At 43.0% G+C, this 21,248-nt stretch overlaps 1 protein-coding gene and 1 long non-coding RNA gene across 4 annotated transcripts; both read right to left on the bottom strand.

Annotated features, from left to right (window-relative positions):
- Positions 1–1,382: 1,382 nt before the first annotated feature.
- On the bottom strand, positions 1,383–4,296 carry LOC138951532 (uncharacterized). Its single transcript, XR_011451150.1, has 3 exons — positions 3,898–4,296; positions 3,512–3,592; positions 1,383–3,075 (listed from the first exon to the last, which is right to left on the bottom strand). It is a non-coding gene; the product is annotated as an uncharacterized lncRNA (long non-coding RNA).
- Positions 4,297–4,465: 169 nt separating this feature from the next.
- On the bottom strand, positions 4,466–21,007 carry LOC138951484 (uncharacterized). 3 transcript variants are annotated; one of them, XM_070323088.1, is made up of 8 exons: positions 20,827–21,007; positions 13,890–13,962; positions 12,904–13,521; positions 8,044–8,225; positions 7,127–7,520; positions 7,002–7,096; positions 5,994–6,358; positions 4,466–5,351 (listed from the first exon to the last, which is right to left on the bottom strand). In XM_070323088.1, the coding sequence occupies exons 2-8, from the start codon at positions 13,941–13,943 to the stop codon at positions 4,936–4,938; spliced, it is 2,124 nt and encodes a 707-aa protein (XP_070179189.1). In that variant the 5' UTR covers positions 13,944–13,962; positions 20,827–21,007; the 3' UTR covers positions 4,466–4,935. The 3 variants fall into 3 exon arrangements, with proteins under 3 accessions (XP_070179189.1, XP_070179188.1, XP_070179190.1); XM_070323087.1 differs by having other exon boundaries at positions 7,002–7,520; XM_070323089.1 differs by having other exon boundaries at positions 5,148–5,587; positions 7,002–7,520.
- Between the last annotated feature and the right edge of the window lie 241 nt (positions 21,008–21,248).

Here is a 21,248-nt window from a genome sequence, read left to right as displayed (position 1 = left end):
GAGTTAAGCGTGACCGTACAGCTGGGCGACGAAAACGGAGGTTAAACCCATGAAGGCGATTCCGTATGGTCTGCTGGCTGATGTTGATGTTAGTAGCCACCCTCCGCTGCCTTCGAATAATGCTGGAAGAGACTGTTTTTGTTTGCAAGGCTAGTCGTTCAATGAGACGATCTTCACGTGGAGTTGTCTTCTTTGGTCGCCCAGGTCTGCGTCTTTCCTGGACCCTCCCAGTGGCTGTGAAACGTTGAATCAGTCTGACAATGACCGAGATGGACACGTGAAGTCGCCTGGCCACTTCTCATTTTGGGACACCATCTTGGAACCATGCAACAGCTCGTCCCCTCTCAAACTCGTTCAATTTTCGTCGTGGAGGCATTGTCAGATAATGCCTTATACTGGTGGTATGTCTTCTCAAAAAGCCAAGCAAGTGACAGCATCTCACACATAAACAGCAGTGCTTGCTCATGCATAATGGTTTTTCCATGTGGCTTGTGCAATGTGTTCGGGATGAACGGTCCAAAACAAGGTCCTTTTTCGCAAGTTTCCGCTTTTTCTTTTGCTACCAAGCTCAGTAGTAGAAAATCCCGTGCAATTTTCCCACTAACACAACATCGCCCACTTACAGCTGAACAAGAATTCATAACACTTTGGTTTGACTGAGAAATAAATAACAGTAGCGAACTGATTTTATTGAGCACCTGTTTTCTCATAGTGATCCTTAACTTTTTGTGAGTAGTGTACTTCATTGATTAAATATAATATATATGCATGTTTATAAATAGGAATCTTTCTTGTGTCAAATTGTGTGAATTGAGACTGAGTGAGATAGTGAATGTTGGTACATTACAGGGCCGGACTAAGCAAAGAGGAGTGGGGGGGGGCGGGGGGGTTGCCAGTGGTGGTCCAGGGGGATGTTGCTCTGCCCCTTGTGGGGCCTTGGCCTGGGCATGCTTCACCATCAACCTACATCACTTCGGCACACACAACGATAATACTGACCACTTTCTTCCTGTTGCATTCGCACCACATTTTGCGCGGTGCTCGAACAAGCAAAACAGGCGAACAAGGCAAATACAATCATCAGGACCTTAAGCTGAAGGGTAGGTCATATTCTGAGATAGGAAAATGGTCGCTCCTTGCATGAAACGGCATAAAATAAACAATAATACATTTGTTTTAAATAAGTGTGGTACATGTTTAGGGGGGGAGGGGGGGTTGCGCAACCCCCATAACCCCCCCCCCCCCCCCCTGGTAGCCCTAGTCCGGCCCTGCATTAATTGTCACTGTATGGTGTGTGTGTGTGTCACTGTGACCAAAGATACATATGCTCTATTTGAGTTCATACAACTTCCAATTCCATTCAAACGTTAACAAAGTGTTGCTTTCTTTCTTTCTTTCTTTATTTGGTGTTTAACGTCGTTTTCAACCATTCAAGGTTATAACAAAGTGTTGCTGGTATGCGACTGAACATGTTCTATTAGGAAAGCAAAGCAAATTCCAGTGTACATAGTGGTCAACATAAAAACAATCAGACGCATCGATGCAAGACATTTATCAAGTGGCTGACAATTGATTTTGAAATGAAAACTGTTTGCAAAATATCTCGCTGTCAAAATTATATCTTGAACAAGTACACAAAGGAATTAGGTTTGAACCATAGCAAAATGAATATGTTTCAAATTTTCATGTTGCAGACTTAAATTTACATGGACTCATGAAAATACAGAACAGGCACTGAACAAGCCATGTGATACAATACTGAACCAAATACTGAAATAGGAAGAGAAGTACATTTTAACGACAGCAGATTTTAACACCAAAAATCGACACCTAAGACAACAATCAAGAAGTTCAAATTCAATGTACATGCACTTGATCAGATAGGATAGTTTGTACTGCATGAAGAAAGATCAAACACAACACACTACAGAGATCCTTCCTGATTGTTCTCAACATTGTATATTTTCAGCTTTTTCCTCAAACTCCTTTCTTTCCATGTGCATTTCATTTTGTCCAACATTGTATGTTTTCAGCTTTTTCCTCAGTCTTTTCTTTTCATGTACATTTCATTTCGTCCATCATTGTCTTCAGTTTGTGGTGGAGTCTTATTTTAAAAAAAACAGAACATTTTGCAAAGTGTCTTCTTGAACAGCTTGTGAAAGATCAAATGAATACAAAGTGTCATAAAAACACACCGGAACAGCATCACTGTTCCTGCATGGTTCAATAAAGTCATCTGCTTTTGCCTGTGTGTTGATGCACAGGTTTTACAGAAAATATGTTCCATGGACATCAAATCACCAAAGGGAAGTAATCGCTCTTTATGCATTCGACATGTGTAATAGATTAAGCGAGAGTTGTACGGAACCTTTTCTCCTGGCACGAGAGGATGAAAGTCGCTTGTATATTTCAATGCTTGTTATTCTCTCAGGTGCCAGGAGAAAAGGTTTTGTACAACTCTCGCTTACTCTATTACACAGTCATGTCGTATGAATAAAGAGCAATTACTTCCCTTTGGTTATTTGATATCATCAACGCTTTGCCTCATTCTGTTTAAGATTTCTGCTTTGTGTTGCATGGACAGACACATCTGCAATACATTGGGATTGACAAAGGTCAGTTTGCCCTTGTTCAGCATGCTTGTCATGTCAGGGGTGGTTTCACTCTCTTCACTGTAGAATTCAGGTGCGCAAGTCAGGGCTTCCAAACACTGCAATTTCTCATCTCTGTACGCGCTCTTTTGGAGACACCAAACTCTCTGTTTTAGCTTTTTGGCAACACATACTCCAACATACTTTGCATTGTAGGCTACTCTTCATCCTCTTTGATTTCTAATGCACTTACTGGTTCCCTAGTTTTTCTTCATAGGCCTTTAAGACACCAACAGTATAAACATGTTCAAGGCAATCCAGGCTGAAACTGCAGGGGATACTGTCAACTCAGTAATGCCTGAATGCTGGGTTGAAAAAGCAGAGTAGTACCTGGCCCACGCCTTCTCCTTGGCAGCATTCCCAACCTTGCCTCAGGGAACTAGGCAGTCATGAAGAAGCAGAAGTTTCTCTTCCAGATCTGCACCTAAAACACAGAAAATAAAATATTATAATTAAAACAACACACAAATATAGCAGAAATCAACCCAAGAGTGAAACTGAAGATGTAGATGCATGCACACAATCAAAACCAACACACGACAACAACCCAAAACTACACTTTACATGAATGGATGTGAACATATTAAATGTTGTATTCCATTTGTCGTTATAGAACGTGTTGACAAACCACTTTCATGAATCCTTATCATGTCTTACAACTATGACATGTGCTATTAATGATCCTAAAAAACACATGAAATATTGTAGTGGCAGGCATGTACCTAAAATATTTGTAAACAGTAGCCTCTCTGTGCAACGAAGCAGTATTTTTGCTCGAAAACTATGAATGAAAGTGATCTTTCAGGTACTGGGACTTTGCAAGCTGATTTTTTTTTATACCGCCTTACGCAAAAACTTACTTTTCAATTACTGAATTGGTCGACAAGCCCTCTGTGCTCCGGTGAAAGGCAGTTGTCATTCTTGATAGATGCACAAGCGTTCTGCAATAAAGCATGCAATTTAGAAGTGACAATGAATTTAAAAACAACAGAAGACATCAAGCATATAGTATATATCAAAACAGAATTATGCTGGAGGGGAGAGAAAACAAATATATTGCACTAATCTTTTTGATGTGTTGATCTGACTTCAGTTCCTGCACCATTTTTAACTTCCATGCATGATGTACATTCAAATCAATCAATGGTTCAGTTATAATATATCACATCGGTTATTTCTTGAATATCTGTTGTTCCAGTTCTAAATTTTCAGTCTTTTACATAGATCTGTCAATATTTTTACTTACTTTTGGCAATTCTTGCAGTTTCTTTTGTGGTGATGCTGTCATCTTTTCAGCGATTGAGATGTCGGTACTTTCCCCCTGAAAAAACAACAACCATGGAATAGAAAGGGTATCTATAAATCTACAGCCGAATTTCTAACATTCAGAAATTGTTCTGCTGCAAATTTGTCGGTTCGCTGAGCTAAAATAGTGGCCGATGTGAGCGAGAATTCTGCAGAAAAACGATCTGCTGATCAGCTTGCGTGCACAGCTTCGGATTTACCAGTGTGTCAGATGCTCTCGCGTTTCAAGTGTTAAAAACAAAAATAATGACGTGCCGTCCACAATGAATCTTTATTGTTGATTCACATGACTCATTTCAATCATCAGCAATGATCTTTTTGTTTTGGTTTGTTTGCTTTTCACATACCTCAGCCACAAATTCCACCGCCCCTTCGAAATTCTCCTTCTTCTCCATGTGTTGAAAGACTGCACCGGAAGTAAAGTTACTGTCAAAACCTCTCGCAGCCGCAGACGGGAGTTCGAAACAGGGCCAGCGTTGGCGCGCGCGCAGAGTTGGCGATCCTGTCAAGGGATATCTATGCACACACACACACACACACTTCTTCACTGACAAGCGCATGACGTCATTTCTTGATGACACTAATTAGAAATGACGTCATTCAGCCTTTGTCTGTGTAGAAGAAGCGATGTGTTGAATGAATTTTCTCTCCGTGTTTTAAGAATATGAAAATGTCATTTGAGGTGTTGTTGTCGGTGTCGGTGATGATGGTGGCGGATGGCGGTGGTTGTCGTGGTAGAGGTGGCGTGATGATGATGCCGTCATAATTGTCAGAGAGCGGCAGGTTCACTGTCGTAAGAACAGGCGTGGCTACATTTCAGTTAATGGAGTCAATAAAATGTTGATTTCAGTTCAAGAGGTTGTTGTTGTTGATGTTGTTGTTGTCAGACATCGCTGGATGTTGCGGGATGTGTAGTTGAGACATGTGGTGGTGGTGGCGGTGACGAGATGTGGGTGTCACTCAGTGTCGCTGTCGCTGTCTATTTCCTAACCTTCTTCACCCAGATCACCTGGGCCGTGGACCGCGACATGGATCTCAGGCGGCCGGTAGCGTCAGCATCAATATCACCATACACACAGTCCAGGTAGACGACGACGTGTCTCTCCAAGCCCCATACTGTGTTCTCATTGGCCACCGTCACCGCCTCGTCTCGACCCCTACCTGCCGCTCTCTCTGTGGGACCTGATGTCATTTCAGCCAGTTGTTTAACAGCCGCTGTGTCGTTATGAGCCACCTTACGGGTGGGGACGCCGCGTGACTCGAGGCCCCGGATGAAGGGTGCTGGTGACAAGCGGTGATCATCCGTTGTGTCTGTGTCACACTTCATGAGACCCAGCACAAAGACGTCGCTGTAGGTGAGGCCGCCCTGCCCGTGGGGAGCGTTGTCTTGGCAACCTGAAACATCACACACACCGTCAACACCACATCGTCGTTGTGTAAGATACATCCACACCGACTGCAACAACGACAACAACAACGACGACGACAACGACGACGACGACACCACCGACACCACCAACAACAGCCACGACACAAACAACAACGACGACCTCTGTCTAACTTCCGCACCAACACCGGCTGCAGCAACACGTGAACAGAGACTACAACTACATCAGCAGCACCACAACCACCTGAAAATTGGAAAAACAATGTTATATTATTGAGTGTGAAACACCTCACCCTGGCAGACTTGTGACGTTATTTTGTAATTACGTCACAGTTAATGACGTAAATGTAAGTCAATGATCGTCAAAATGTTGTACAACAACCTGACTGACACTCTTGTAAGAGAGAGAGAGAGGTGTACAGACAGAGGAACAGACAGAGGAACAGACAGAGGAACAGACAGACAGACGGATAGACAGACAGACAGACGGACAGACAGACAGACGGACAGATAGACGGACAGACAGACAGACAGACAGACAGATAGACAGATAGACAGACAGACAGCGACGCAGGCAGGCAGGCAGACAGACAGACAGACAGACAGACAGATAGACAGACGGACAGATAGACTGACAGAGGTGTACTGACCGACACGAAGATCTCGCAGCATGTCTGCCACCAGCTCCCCGCACCGTGCACACCGCCATGTCAAGTCACCCTCATGTCCCTGTCTGTCACTGTAGTCATCACCATAGTGACCAACCGTCAGGACAGGTGGGCCGTCGCACGGTGCGGACACTGGCGGCCTGGTGTAGGCCGGGACCGTTCCTCTCTTCATATCGTAAGCCTGCTCCACCTCTCTCACCACAGCAGGTGGGCTTCTCAGGGGCTGTGTCAGGTAGCGGACGTAACGCTCCATGTCGGCAGGTACATCGAGCTTCACACCCGCTGCCCACATGGTGAACCTGACGTGTCGTTGTTTTAACGCCCGGTAGATCTCGGCGATGACGTCACTGTAACAGAATAGACAGGTGTGTCAGTGTTTATAGAAACAGAACAGACAGGTGTGTTATAGTTCTCACAAAACTCCGTTGTGCAGATCTCCGTGATGACGTCACAGCAACAGAACCGACAGGTGTGTCAGTGCGTGATTACACCTGAAATAACGAAACTGGTAAAAAGAAAAAAAGGCCAAAGAAAACAGAGTCAGGAGAAGAATCACAGTGAACCTGAAATGAAATGACGTAAGGATTAATAATGACGTTAACAGAATGACGTAATTTCGCTCCACTCTTCTTTACCCTGGCCAAGTTTTTCATGGCAGAGTAAGACACCGTGGAGCCTGATCAGACAGATGTATATTATCACTGATCAGTACACACCGCAGTGACAGTTGCTGAATGCACATTCTACTTCTGTAAATAAACATGCCATAGTCGATTATTCAAACTTGAAAATAAAGAGCCATTACTTCTACATAAATCTCCATACTGTTTTGACCAAAGCACACGCATTACCTGGTTATAGAACAGGTGTGTATGTTAATGTTATAACATTTGCAAATTATCAGACTTCCTTCCAACGAACACGACTACACCGGCCAACACAAGAGTGACAGGAGGCAGTGTTAGATTCAGTTTACATCGTCATTCTTACCACTCTGCCTCATCGGCCAGGATGTGCACGCGTCCGTGTGTCTGTGCGTGTTGACACAGCTCCTCCACCCCGGCCTGCACTTTCTTCTTGCCTTCCTCTGTCCAGACACTCCGCCAGTCCCGTACCCCCGCCATGTTGACGAGCTGCACACTGCCGGCTCCCTGTCCGGCAGTCTCTCTCACCTGATGACTTACCAGAAAAGCCGCAGCAGCGCCATCATTGCTCGTCTGAAGAACAAAGACGGTCCTGCAGCCCTTCCTCAGCAGAAAATTCCCCTTCAATATCAAAACTACGCTTTTTGAAGTGCCCGTCGGGCCGTGGAGGATTCTCACGCCGTCGTCGTCGTCGTCGTCTGGCGGCTCCTCCAAGACTTGAAACTGCTGCGGGAACAGGGCAATACATGACATGGGTCGGCCATGCTCCATTCCAACAGCGTGAACAAGATGGCCCTGGGTCCACAGCTGTAGTCTGGGCTCTCGGCTGAGGAATAGCTCAACCGTTGTCAGTGGTATGGAGAATCTGTCATCATATACACATTTACATATTATTATTAGGTATATCAAACACACACACACACACACACACACACACACACACACACACACACACACACACACACACACACACACATACGCACACGCAAGCATGCATATCAATCAAAGAAATAAACAAATTAAAGTAAGTAGCAATCATCACAAAGGCCACAAACAAACAGGGGTTGACAGGAAAGAGATCGAAACAGAGAGATTGTAAGTAAAACATGCACACACGCGAGAGAGAGACAGATAGAGATAGACAGAGGGAGACAGACAGAGACAGATAGAGAGAGACAGAGAGAGAGAGACAGACAGACAGACAGACAGACAGACAGACAGACAGATAGAGAGAGACAGATACAAGAGAGAGAGAGAGAGAGAGAGAGAGAGAGAGAGAGAGAGAGAGAGAGAGAGAAGATAAAGAAAGGTAGATTATGACGATGGCTAAGTAATCATAAACGTGCGTGCTAGCGCTGTACCAACATGATTCAGCTATCCAACAGTACCTGGCCACCAACTGTGTGTATGTAGCTGCATTCATGGCAGGGTCCCCGCCCTCATTCCGTTCCAAGCTTGCCCTCCACCACGCGTCGAGCCTTGTCTGGTCAGCCATTTCGTCCACACAAAGACACACCTGGCTGACATTCCGACCTGGCTCGACGCTGAGGCTTTCCTGCAACTCCTGTAACTGAGGTCAACACACACGGACTGTAAACAATGCGGGAAATGGCACAAGAAGGGATGGTTTAATACACGATGCACACAAAGACAGTGTTACATTACCTGGGTTGGAAATCTCTTCATTCCTGTTTACAAACCTAAAAAACAACTTATTCTGGACAAAAACAACAACGAGACACCATCTTTTCGGAAAGGAGTTGCCCGTTTGTGGCAACGCGCATTTTGTAAAGAACAGTGACTCGTTTCTGTGACAGAAAAAAATGACGTCTGCTATCCCACGTCACTGTTCTCACCCCATCCGGTTGGAGACCATACTTATGAACCCCGTCGCTCGGCAAGAGTTTGTTGGACCGCGTCGCCGGTGTAACACGAGAAAATTACTCCCACGAGATTTGTACTCCGGAGTAAAAATTTCGAACGAAAATGTTACTCCCTTTACGAAAAAAGTACTCCCCCATAACCCGAGAAAATTACTCCCACGACAAGAGTACTCTCCTGACAAATAAACTGAGCAAAAGAATTATTGCACCCATTTGTGTACCCCAACTAAAACATTCATTCACGTGTCATTTTATTCAAACTTTATATGCCATTAAAGGCCCTTCACTTGGCTACCTTGCACACTTTTCGGATTAAAGATTTCTGTATTCGGTATCACGTGATCGCCGCCGAAGTCAGGGTACCCCCAAAATCGACCTGACAAAAACCCTAGTCCCGTATTCTAAAATCTGTAAAAATTCAGGATTTGCTGATAAGAAACAATTCTGCATATCGATGGAAATGCCATTCCATTTCCATTCAAAAACAGTTTTATTTGTGCACCTAACGTGATTAGTCTTGATGCAATCTATTTTCAAATGAGGTAGGGGTTAACAGTTTTAAAGGCCCAAAAGAACAAGTTTTGCGGTCATTTTTAGGGGGTCCTCCACTGAAAGTTCAATATATTTTAAATGTCTCAATGAAAACGTTTCAAACTTGCAAGTAGAATGAAACGAAAATGGGATGGTGGCCAAATGGAACGGCGGCAAAAAGGGATTGCACCAAATTGGGATATCGCGCTAGTGGTATGTCACGATAGTAAAATGACGCTTGGCTTGTGATCCCATGAGTACGAACGTTCACTGCGAAATATAAACCAGGGAGTAAAAATCTCGTACGAGATATTTACTGGGAGTAAAAATTTGGGGAGTAAAAATTTCGTGCATGGAGTAATGTTTTCGTTCCTAGTAGAGTTCTATTTTCGTAAAAATCTCGCACGAAATTTTTACTCCGGAGTCAATTTTTTGTGGAGTAAAAATTGTGTTACACCGGGATACCCACGGTGAGTGTCTCTTCTCAATCTTCTTTCGTGGCAATCATAGACCCAATAACCCCTGTATTTCTTGTTGTGTGTCAATGCGATTGTTTGCCTTGAGTCATGAACAAAGAGTTTACTTCGTTTTAACACAGTTTATGTTGATGAACAATGTTTTCATTTCACTTCAAGTGTGCAGCCAGCAGAATTGTGACTTCTCAACGTGATTAAGGCTGGCGAATACACCTGAGACTAACTTGGAGTAGCCTAGCTCCCTTTCGGATCTAGAACGCTTTGTGTGTCAAAACAGGTTATCCACTCATTAGCCATATCCATGCAAAATAATGAAATAAACATTAGAAAATGGCAGAAGTTTACAAATATCGACATTTTCTATCAGTTCAATTAAAAACAATTGTTAGAACTTGCATTTACGACATGTCGTGCGTGAGGACGTGTCAGTCAAGCCGACACTGTAAACACGCACTGTCTTGTTGGCTGACAGAAGGACCCCTGCTTCAAGCTAAAACAGACGACAAGTAGTCTAATGGAAAGCAGTCTGCGAATGCATGTATAACAAACTGCTGAAAAGTGTGCTCATCCTTGCTCTGGATAAAGACAGCGAACTGATGATAACGCGGCAGCGATCATGCGAAGAGATGTTTTCAGATTATCGATTCTACATTTTATTGCTCAGATCAATGCACGTAGTTGTGGTAGATCTGAATTTCACACTGGAAGACGACAACTTAAGCGGTCTTCTAAGTTGAGAACCACGCGTTCTTTGCCGACAGAAATCACTCTGGGACAAGATGCAGATTGTGTTGAGGAGGTTAATGCTGACTTTAGATGCAGAGTTTCTGGCATTTGTAGAGAGGCCATTTTGATCGTGATAATATCCGTGTTTTTAACGTTCTTGGTGACACGCACCGTTATAGCATGAAGATCTACCTCTCCAAGAAAGCAGTGCTAGACAAGTGTATCGCTGAACATCGGAAATGTGGAAGTATTGCTCCCACAGGACCTGTCTGATCAGGCTTCCTGTTAGATCTACAGGCTACATGTTTAGGTAACTTACCAAACCGGAGTGTGTGTGTGTATGTGTGTGTTTGTGTGCCACGGTGTATGCATTTGTGAGCGCGCGCGCGCGTGTGTGTGTGTGTGTGTGTGTGTGTGTGTGTGTGTGTGTGTGTGTGTGTGTGAGAGAGAGAGAGAGAGAGAGAGAGAGAGAGAGAGAGAGAGAGAGAGAGAGAGAGAGAAATACAAGAGTACATTGCCTGTGTGTGTAGGTGTGTTTTGCACAACTAATCTGCTCGTTATTTACAGAAACGACAGCGCTTAAACCAGGGACAGCAATGACCAGCCGATCATAGTTCCCAGGTTATCACCATACAGAAACGACAGCGCTTAAAGCAGGGACAGCAGTTGACCAGCCGATCATAGTTCCCAGGTTATCACCATGCAGACTTTACTTTGCTGGACAGGTAAAGACAATTTAATAGTTTTAAATGTTTGTGTCGTTAATGTTGGCTTAATGTGTTGTTTTCCCCGAACAGACACAACGAACACACACACACACACACACACACACACACACACACACACAAACACACACACACATACAAACACACACACGCATTGGTAGTAAACATAGTTGGCTAAATGTGTGGGGTTTTTTTTTGCGATAATTCGATAGATGCATCTCCCATACCTTCTTAGTGTAAGAGGTTCACATTTACATGTGTACATAATACTGTTTAAATCTTGAGATGTATTTTCATTTATTCCAGTGGTGCAGTCACTTTGTAAAGAGGGTCCGTTAAATCAAAATTTTGATTATCTCCCCTGCACTACTCCTTAGTCTATATCTCTGTGTTTGAGGATAACTCTGGTGTGACCAGTGTGCTTGTCTTCCCCTGCCACTGAAAACGTCTGTCTTGTGTAGGGATACAACATTTCTAATCAATAATGCAATCTTTGTATTAAACATTTAAAGTTTAGTATTTTGGAATCTTCTCCTATGTTATTAATGAATATTTATAGTATTTTGAGGCACTGAAAGTAGTTGAGTGCAAAGAACTAGTTTCGTCTGGCTACAGGATAAGACAGTGCTTATCCTGCAATTCTGCAACTTTTCCCCCCATTTTCGGGGACTTTTCCCTTTGACTCCAAGAGAGGAGCATGGTTTCATCAACCCAAAGAAGCAACTGATGTTTTGCATGAAATGTCATCAAACAGGCAAGTCAAAGTCTTTTACCGTTGGCTGTTCAAAATTCCGAAAATCTTCACTTTAAAATTACGTTTTGTTGCGATTTGTTTGTTTGTTTGCTTAACGCCCAGCCGACCACGAAGGGCCATATCAGGGCGGTGCTGCTTTGACATATAACGTGCGCCACACACAAGACAAAAGTCGCAGCACAGGCGTCATGTCTCACCCAGTCACATTATTCTGACACCGGACCAACCAGTCCAAGCACTCACCCCATAATGCCAGACGCCAGGCGGAGCAGCCACCAGATTGCCAATTTTTAAGTCTCAGGTATGACCCGGCCGAGGTTCGAACCCACGACCTCCCGATTACGGGGCGGACGCCTTACCACTAGGCCAACCGTGCCGGTCTTCGTTTTGTTGCGAAAAAAATGTCCTATTGATTTATTTTTGTTCAGGACAAATGTCCTATCACTTTTGCATTGTCCAGGACATATTTCCTATGCCACCTCTCATGGATGTGAGCCCCTGCTAAAGTCTATAGCTTCAAAATCCACCGAGATAACCTCAACGTTAAGTTATGTTGTTGGCGTACGCAGTACACTGCTAAGTTAAGTACTAAGACTCACCCATTACTAAGGTGAGTCAAACAAGGTACTGTGAGGAATGAAAGCAAAGCCCTTACGTTACGTGGGTGAACAAAGCTGTCCCAATATCTCTCTCTCTCTTTCTCTCTCTCTCTCTCTCTCTCTCTCTCTCTCTCTCTCTAAAGATTTGCCATTCTCTCTCTCTCTCTTTCTCTCTCTCTCTCTCTCTCACTCTCTCTGTCTTTCTGTCTCTCTGTCTGTCTCTCTGTCTGTCTCTCTCTGTCTCTGTCTCTCTCTCTCTCTCTCTCTCTAAAGATTTGCCATTCTCTCTCTCTCTCTTTCTCTCTCTCTCTCTCTCACTCTCTCTCTCTCTCTCACTCTCTCTGTCTTTCTGTCTCTCTGTCTGTCTCTGTCTGTCTCTCTCTGTCTCTGTCTCTCTCTCTCTCTCTCTCTCTCTCTCTCTCTCTCTCTCTCTCTCTCTCTCTCTCTCTCTCTCTCTCTCTCTCTCTCTCTCTCTCTCTCTCTCTCTCTCTCTATCTTGGGAGTGCGTCGGTGTTTTGCGTGTGTAAACAAGTACAGGTCAGGTGTTTACTTACATCACTCAGGTTTCTAAGCGCCTCCTCCAGACAGCGTCTCGTTGTGTCAGGAAGGACAATGGCGTGGTGAATTACAGGCTGTTCGGCCAAGTCATCCAGAACGGAACGCCTCACAACATCTCTGGCTTGCTTTAGGTATTCAGCGGCCTTCCTGAATTTTTCTTGAACGGCAAGGGGGTCGTCTTCTGTCTGAGGTATGATTGCTGCCATCAGTACTCCATAGTGTCGATGAATTACAAGAATGTCCACAAAATCCTCCTTCAGATCCAACGGCTCCGCCTTGTCGCTGTTCATGTTCCTGGCGGCTGCTCCAGTATAGATGCTTTGGGAATCAGCGCCATAAAGACCACATTTAGCTTGGGTCAAACACACCATAACTTCATTTTGCTTCGTTGCTTTCTCCTTTATCTGATTCATACAGTGGTGGACAATTTTCAGCACTCTATCTATGCGGACAGTGTCCCTGACCCCTCTGCTCTCATCTATTTCTTTCAACAGTCGGATTTCCGTACCTACCCGGTCATAAAATAATTCCTCGTGCACCGTGTCCATGTGAGCAGGGGGGATGATGTATGATTCGCTCTCCAGGTGAGGGAACCAGGCGTTGAGAAACTCCTTCTGAAATCAAAGACATGAAATAGTTAATATGTACGAACTTTTAGTACCATTTACAACCTATACATAAACTATGTAGACAGCGAAAATACAGTGACTAAAAAGGGATTTATGTCTCGTTGGTGGCCCACACACTACGGGCCTAGAACACTTGTTATATTTGGTCCACTGTGTATATAAAATGAAAAAAGTTAAACAAATACAACAACAACAAAAACAACACCACCAACAACGACAACAATTACAGCAACAACAACAACAGCAACAACGAAAAAGACAAACCCATTATAAAGTACGTTGCACTTTTTATACAACATTTTAAACCTTAAAAGATGAGGTTTTGGTGTTGTTGTTTTCTGAGAGGAATTTACCTCACTGTCCGACAAGGTTAGCACTTGGTCCTCTAATCCCCGCTGACGTGCCATCGTGCTGCTTGTGTGTGACCTGAAACATCACGTACATCTGATACTGTGACATGGCTTAGTGACATTGTGTGTGACCTGAAACATCACGTACATCTGATACTGTGACATGGCTTAGTGACATTGTGTGTGACCTGAAACATCACGTACATCTGATACTGTGACATGGCTTAGTGACATTGTGTGTGACCTGAAACATCACGTACATCTGATACTGTGACATGGCTTAGTGACATTGTGTGTGACCTGAAACATCACGTACATCTGATACTGTGACATGGCTTAGTGACATTGTGTGTGACCTGAAACATCACGTACATCTGATACTGTGACCTCTCTCTCTCTCTCTCTCTCTCTCTCTCTCTCTCTCTCTCTCTCTCTCTCTCTCTCTCTCTCTCTCTCTCTCTCTCCAGACCTGTTTACCCCTAAAACATTGCATGTGTATTTTCTGGGAGCAAAATGAGGCAAATGTGTAGTTTTGTAATTGAATGTGTAGAATTTCTCGTCGACTTATCACAACAACAAGAACAATGATTGCTACTTTTTACCACATGTATTGATTGACTGACGGAAAAATGGGAATTGCAGACAGTGCAATGAGCATGATGTTTTCCTTTCCGCGAAGAGACAAGGCATGGGTAGTCCTGATGATATTTTGGCAGAAAGACTTGGTTCGGCGCATTGCTCGTCTTTTTCTTTTTGGTCGGTGGCCTTTCGGAGTCATTTTCTTCACAGTTCTCATCTTCACTTTCGTGTGCTCTGCGTTCAGCCATTGTGTCGAAACGCCCGCATGGTTTGGCAGTAACGCTTTCAGTTGTGCCCGGCATTTGCTTGGAGAAGCCTATTCGGCATTAACAAGCTACAACGCTTGTGATATGCGTAGCCGAAACAATACCGTTTGCGTGCAGGGACGGGGCGGTGTGAGAGCACAACGGGACAATGAACAGGTGTAAAGACGAAAAAGAAAAATTTTTTTTTTTTTTTTAAATACCGTTTGCGTAGAAAACGACAGACTTGCGTAGTTGCGTAGTATATTATTCAAATTCGTAGTTTACTACGCTCAATGTGTAGTGTAAACAGGTCTGTCTTAGTCTCTCTCTCTCTTTCTCTCTCTCTCTTTCTTTGTTTCTCTCTCTCTCTATCCCCCTCTCTCTCTCTCTCTCTCTCTCTCTCTCTCTCTCTCTCTCTCTCTCTCTCTCTCTCTCTCTCTTTATCATTTTCTCAAAATATCAAGTTCCCGTCATCTTTGCAGTACGTCTAATGCGCCCAAGAACAAGAAAGGTATGGCTTAATTGCATGGGATGCATTTTGTGCCTGCCAGATATCATTTTGATGGAGACAAATTTTCTTTGTGAATTCGAGGTATGCAGTGCATTTCTTGCAACATTGTGATTGAAACTGATGCTTAGTATCAAGTCGCGAATGTATCTTCATTCAACTAACAGAACACATTGGTCGGAATCTCTGGGTTTTTCTTGTGTGATTGAAAACTGCGTATTGCTTCCTACCATGTGAAGAAGTGTACAGAAAACTGGTGGCTTTTCTTGATAAGGTCTACCAAGCTATGTCGTATACAGACGTAATTATTAGTGCACACACAAGACATCTTGCTTTTGCGAGACCCCTCGTTGACAACAGTCTACTCTACATCCTGTGGTAAAAGTTTGAAAGGAGAGATATTCTATTCAGCTTAAAATGAGCTTGACTCGCATGACTGCAGATGAAAAGATAGGAGCTTGAATTACATCCCATGACTGCATGTCAGACTGAATACGGCTTCAAGTTACTGATTTGAAAGAAACGTGCAGGGTGTGTTGTAAGCTGACAGGGCCTGGTAACGCCTCGCTGATTCTGAAAAGAACGTGTGCCTTTGAAAAGGTTTACTTCAACAGCAGATCTGTTATACCCCTGTGCCTCTAAACAACCTTTTCTGACCTCTTGCAAGAAACTAGGGTACTACCGGCGCGGTAAAAATATGAACATGCACAGTTTATTACGAGACTCATTACCTCCTAATATTTCAGTACTTGCACAAGTTTGATATTGATGTCTTCCTGCAGTAGTAAGTTCTCTTCTGAAAACAAAGCGTATGTTACATGCCTGCAAATTAGGGTTGAAACTCGTTCGAATATGATGCCGTGCGAACCGCCAATAAAGTACACAACCAGAGAATTGGAGAAATTAATACATACATTATGTTAGATGTTTATGTTTCATGAATTCCCTGCAAATCCGAATAATCCTTAACAAAACACTGTAGGCAAACCTATTACAGCACTATTTTGGAAATATAAATTCAATTTCGAGCTTGTACAAAAACAATGTTACCAATTTAATGAAAGAAACAAGATTAAGACTGTTGCGTTGTGGTATCCTTCGTACTAAATTCCATAAATATTCTGTTGTTAGAACGGGTAAATCCCATAGTGCAGATTTTACATAGCAAGTATTGTGTTAGAGAAATAGATTTATTGACCTTTTGTTCTATTCCTGTAACAAACAAACAATTAAATCGGTAAAACGCTGAACAGACTAATTTTTTTCTTAAAAAAGCACCAACAAATCTATTTTGTATAATTCTTCATTGGTATTGTACATTGTTCTGAATATTTACACTCAGATAGCGATTACTCTTCTTGTGCTTGCAAAATATGTGTCGGTCTGTATCGATATGGAACTCCATTAGAAACTAGACACATTTTTGGTAAAGAATCAAGGTTTAGGAACATAGAATCAAAGAAAAGAACAAGTTACAGAACGAAAAAGATTGGACCTGCTGTTGAAAAAAACCACCCCAAAACAAGCAAACAAAATCGCGACGACACTTCTCTTAATTCTCGTCCAAAAGTATACTTATCCCAACGACATAAAATTGCAAAGATTAACATTCATTTTCACTTACACATTCATGCATTTTAAAAAATATGATGAAATTTGGTTTTCCTCAGATAAGAGAAAAATATTTCTTATATCCGGCGTCTCCCGATAAGAAAATCCTCGGATATAAGAAAGCAACAATAATTTCCCCTGGACTTTCTTAAAAGCGGGTTCCACTGTAATTCAATTGCCCAACCCTCGATCGTTTATATGGTTCTTGGCATGTCATCATATTCAAAATTCTTCATCAATAAGTCAGTCCGCTAGGTTTTTCTAATGTCTTCAAACTTGTTTTAACACGCTCTGAAATCACACACAAAGTATGAGCAAATTATTATCGATTTTGGGGGCCAATCGGTGTCGTATGTGTTTAAACAAACCAAGATGACACACCTCTACTTTCAGTGTCACCTGCGATTCTTTCTGTCATTCACCTTGCCGACTGCAGCATGTAGTCTAATGCCTTTGGGGAAAATCTCCAAACCCTCACTAATATATCTACTGATTATCTCGCACGCTTTCCTTATAGAGATGCAAAATCATGTGAAGTTTTATTTTCAATAAAATCGTTGTTTTTTGGCACTGTTCCACACAACTTTCTAAACCGATGCTTGTTAAGCAGGCAAGAACGGGTTCGCTTTTCGGCCTAGCACAAATTCCACGGGCAGGTTTACTATAATTCGATTATATCGCCGATTGTTAGATTATGGATGCTATAGCTATGGCCGGATGCAGAGGCTTAACAACAATCCACAACACTGTTACCGCTAGGTGAAATATAAGTGAACTTGCAAACATTATTAGCATCGCAAACGCCATTCATAACCGTGAGGCCAAAACATACACATAAATCAATGAGCTTTGTACCAAACCAACTTCGTGGATTGTCCAAAGTCAGTCTACCATGTCAAATCGTGTCATGCTCATGAACTTGCGAGTTTTGATCAACAAGGTCATACACGTGGTGCGTGCACGGTGTCTACCTCATAACATGATGTTCTAGAATCAAAATAATCGAACAATAGAGTATGACACTCATTTGTCATTTCTAAAGCATCATTTGGACATAGTTCCACTTCATTTAAGGGCAGAAGGTACCTTCAGATACACCTTTTTTTTCTCTTCTAACTCATTTGACCACAACATTCATAAAACAAAACTGTTTGTGTTCAAATTTGGTGTGCTTTTGGTTCAATGTTACAATTGCTGGAGATGGGAACACGCATGAAAAAATTATCGATCACCGTCAGTGGTACAGAATACACTACCCGTGGAGACTAACAGTCCTGGGCCTGTGCTCGGTGAGTTGCGCTTTTGGGACCCGCGGCGAAGGAAGCACAGGCCAAGGTCAGTTTATGTCCACAGTTACTGTACGCATTACCAAGGACGGTGATCGATACATTTTCTTTTTTTGTTTGTTTGTTTGCTTAACGCCCAGCCGACCACGAAGGGCCATATCAGGGCGGTGCTGCTTTGACATATAACGTGCGCCACACACAAGACAGAAGTCGCAGCACAGGCTTCATGTCTCACCCAGTCACATTATTCTGACACCGGACCAACCAGTCCTAGCACTAACCCCATAATGCCAGACGCCAGGCGGAGCAGCCACTGGATTGCCAATTTTAAAGTCTTAGGTATGACCCGGCCGGGGTTCGAACCCACGACCTCCCGATCACGGGGCGGACGCCTTACCACTAGGCCAACCGTGCCGGTATACATTTTCTTGCGCGTTCCCATCTCCAGCAATTATGAAATATAAACCAGCACTCGGATCTGCCTCAAACTTTGACACCTATTGCCTCATCCATTTTTTGCTTAGCAGGCAAAGTCACGATGTTTTAACCTATTAACGTACCCTGAATTAATATGAATATTTGTTTAGTTCTTTCCGAAAATGTACGTAATACAACACGCTTATTATACACATTCGCAAAAGTAAACACTGATTTAGGTCAGCCTATTGGTCATAACTTCTGAACTTTCCAAAGAAAATCATTGAGAACTTGAGCAGATATGGCTCTTTGGGTGGAGGAACCCCTCAAAAATGGCCGCAAAACGTGCCTTTTTGGGCCTCTGAAACGGTTGACACCTACCGCCTTTGACAAAAGGCTACATAAAGACTAGAGAAGTCAGGTGCATTACAACAAAATGTTCTGAACAGAAAATTAAATGGCCTTTCCAATGGTTGTCATAAGTGTTTGATTTGTGCATATTCTGATTTTTGGCAGATTTTAAAATACGGGGCTATGGTTTTTATCAGGTCGATTTTAGGGGTGACCTTGTTTGACAGGCTGTCACTGGATGCCTATACAAGGTACCATCAATCGGACAAATGATATGTACAGCTGATATAATTACCTTTTCAAGGATATAAAGTTTAACTAAAATTAATTGCGTTTTAATGCCTTTTTTAGCGTGCGAAAATTGTTGCAATTATTTTTTGGCTAAGTTTATGTAAAATAATAGTATATGATCCAAAACAAAATGTGCACTTAAATTGACTAAGTAGAAATTATTAAATGAAAAATAAAATTCATTATGGATGACAAGATAATTTCAAAACTATTCATTAGAATCATTTAGAATTTTGCAGAAATGTATAAGACATACTAATACATGTTTTGTTCGAAAGGATTAGCTCTAGGAAGGACAGTTAAAGCTTATGTCAATTGAATACAAAGAAAACAAAAAGTCGACTCACACACACGAGAAAGAGAGAGAGAAAGAGAGAGAGAGAGAGAGAGAGAGAGAGAGAGAGAGAGAGAGAGAGAGAGAGAGAGAGAGAGAGAGAGAGAAAGAAAGAGAGAGAGAGAGAGAGAAAGAGAGAGAGAGAGAACGAGAGAGAGAGAAAGAGAGTGAGAGGGAGAGATGGAGGAGAGGGGTGAAGAAAACGCCCTTGATGACTATTACACACAACAACTAATAATCGGAGTTGCAGTTAAATGGAACCTCAATTGATCAACTTAATCACAGGAAGTGTGATTGATTCATCCTTCAGTCAGTCATGTCAGAGAGGGGGTAATTGTAACACAACAGTCATGTCAGATAGGGTAATTGTAACACAACAGTCATGTCAGAGAGGGGGTAATTGTAACACTAGTCATGTCAGAGAGGGAGTAATTGTAACACTACAGTCATGTCAGAGAGGGGGTGATTGTAACACTACAGTCATGTCAGAGAGGGGGTAATTGTAACACTACAGTCATGTCAGAGAGGGGATAATTGTAACACTACAGTCATGTCAGAGAGGGGGTAATTGTAACACTACAGTCATGTCAGAGAGGGGGTAATTGTAACACCACAGTCATGTCAGAGAGGGGGTAATTGTAACACTACAGTCATGTCAGAGAGGGAGTAATTGTAACACTACAGTCATGTCAGAGAGGGGGTAATTGTAACACCACAGTCATGTCAGATAGGGTAACTGTAACACTACAGTCATGTCAGAGAGGGGGTAATTGTAACACTACAGTCATGTCAGAGAGGGGGTAACTGTAACACTACAGTCCAACCTGTCCAGAACGACCACCCGACGTAGGTTTGTCTGTTTTCATTACTTTATTGTCCCATCGCTGGGAAATTCGGGTCGCTTCCTCCCAGTGGAAAGCTAGCAGCAACGGGGTCGCGCTACCCAGGTGTCTGCGTGTTTAGGTGTATTCAGCCACCTGCACTAATGGCAGAATGACCATCGTTTTTACGTACCATTATGGTGACACGGGGGGGGGGGGGGGGGGGGGGGTGGGACATGGCTTCCGGCTCTAGGTCTGCACATAAAATTGACCCGTGTCCGCCCCGGCCCAAATTCGAACCTGCGACCTTTCGATCACAAGTCCAGTGGCAGTGCTCTACCAACTGAGTCATCGGGCTTTTGCTGTTTGTTTGTTTATTGTTGCTAATTATCTGGAGAACCCATCAGCAACAATAACATAAAAACACACATGCGGTTGTAAAACTAATGTCAGCAACTCATTGACGTAAAAAAACGAATACCGAAATACAAACTTACCTTTGAATAAACGATCGGATGTAATAGTTGGATAGTAGGTTGGTAGCTGATGTTTCTTGCTTCGATAACACAGAGCGTCAGACGAGACCGAGTCAGCACGGGTAAAGGTTGGCTTGGCAATTTCACTGCTTTTCAAGCATGTAGAACAACACCAAGTCGTATCATACAGAACAACACCAAGTCATATCATGCTGAAAAACACGTAGGCTATTTGTTGGTAGTGACCCCGCCTAACAGGACTCAAACTTTAAACTGATATTGACAGCACACTGCAATAAATAGACACAATGACACACCCGGTGTAACACGAAATGTTTACTCCACGAAAAATTTACTCCAAGTACACCTTTCGTACGAGAAAAGAACTACCTAAGGTACGAAAAAATGACTCCCTCCACGATATGTTGACTCCACAAATTGTA

The sequence above is a fragment of the Littorina saxatilis genome, linkage group LG16 (assembly GCF_037325665.1).
Source record: "Littorina saxatilis isolate snail1 linkage group LG16, US_GU_Lsax_2.0, whole genome shotgun sequence".
NCBI lineage: Eukaryota > Metazoa > Mollusca > Gastropoda > Littorinimorpha > Littorinidae > Littorina > Littorina saxatilis.
This window is presented reverse-complemented; position numbering and strand designations above follow the sequence as displayed.

Bases quoted from the DNA above. Each gene is read 5' to 3' on its own strand.
- LOC138951484 (XM_070323087.1), bottom strand. From the start codon at position 13,943: ATGGCACGTCAGCGGGGATTAGAGGACCAAGTGCTAACCTTGTCGGAC. The intron at 13,522-13,889 runs GTAAATTCCTCT...CTTTGATTTCAG, and splicing joins TAACCTTGTCGGACAGTGAG to AAGGAGTTTCTCAACGCCTG. The intron at 5,352-5,993 runs GTCAGTACACCT...GTGATGTTTCAG, and splicing joins GCTGCGAGATCTTCGTGTCG to GTTGCCAAGACAACGCTCCC.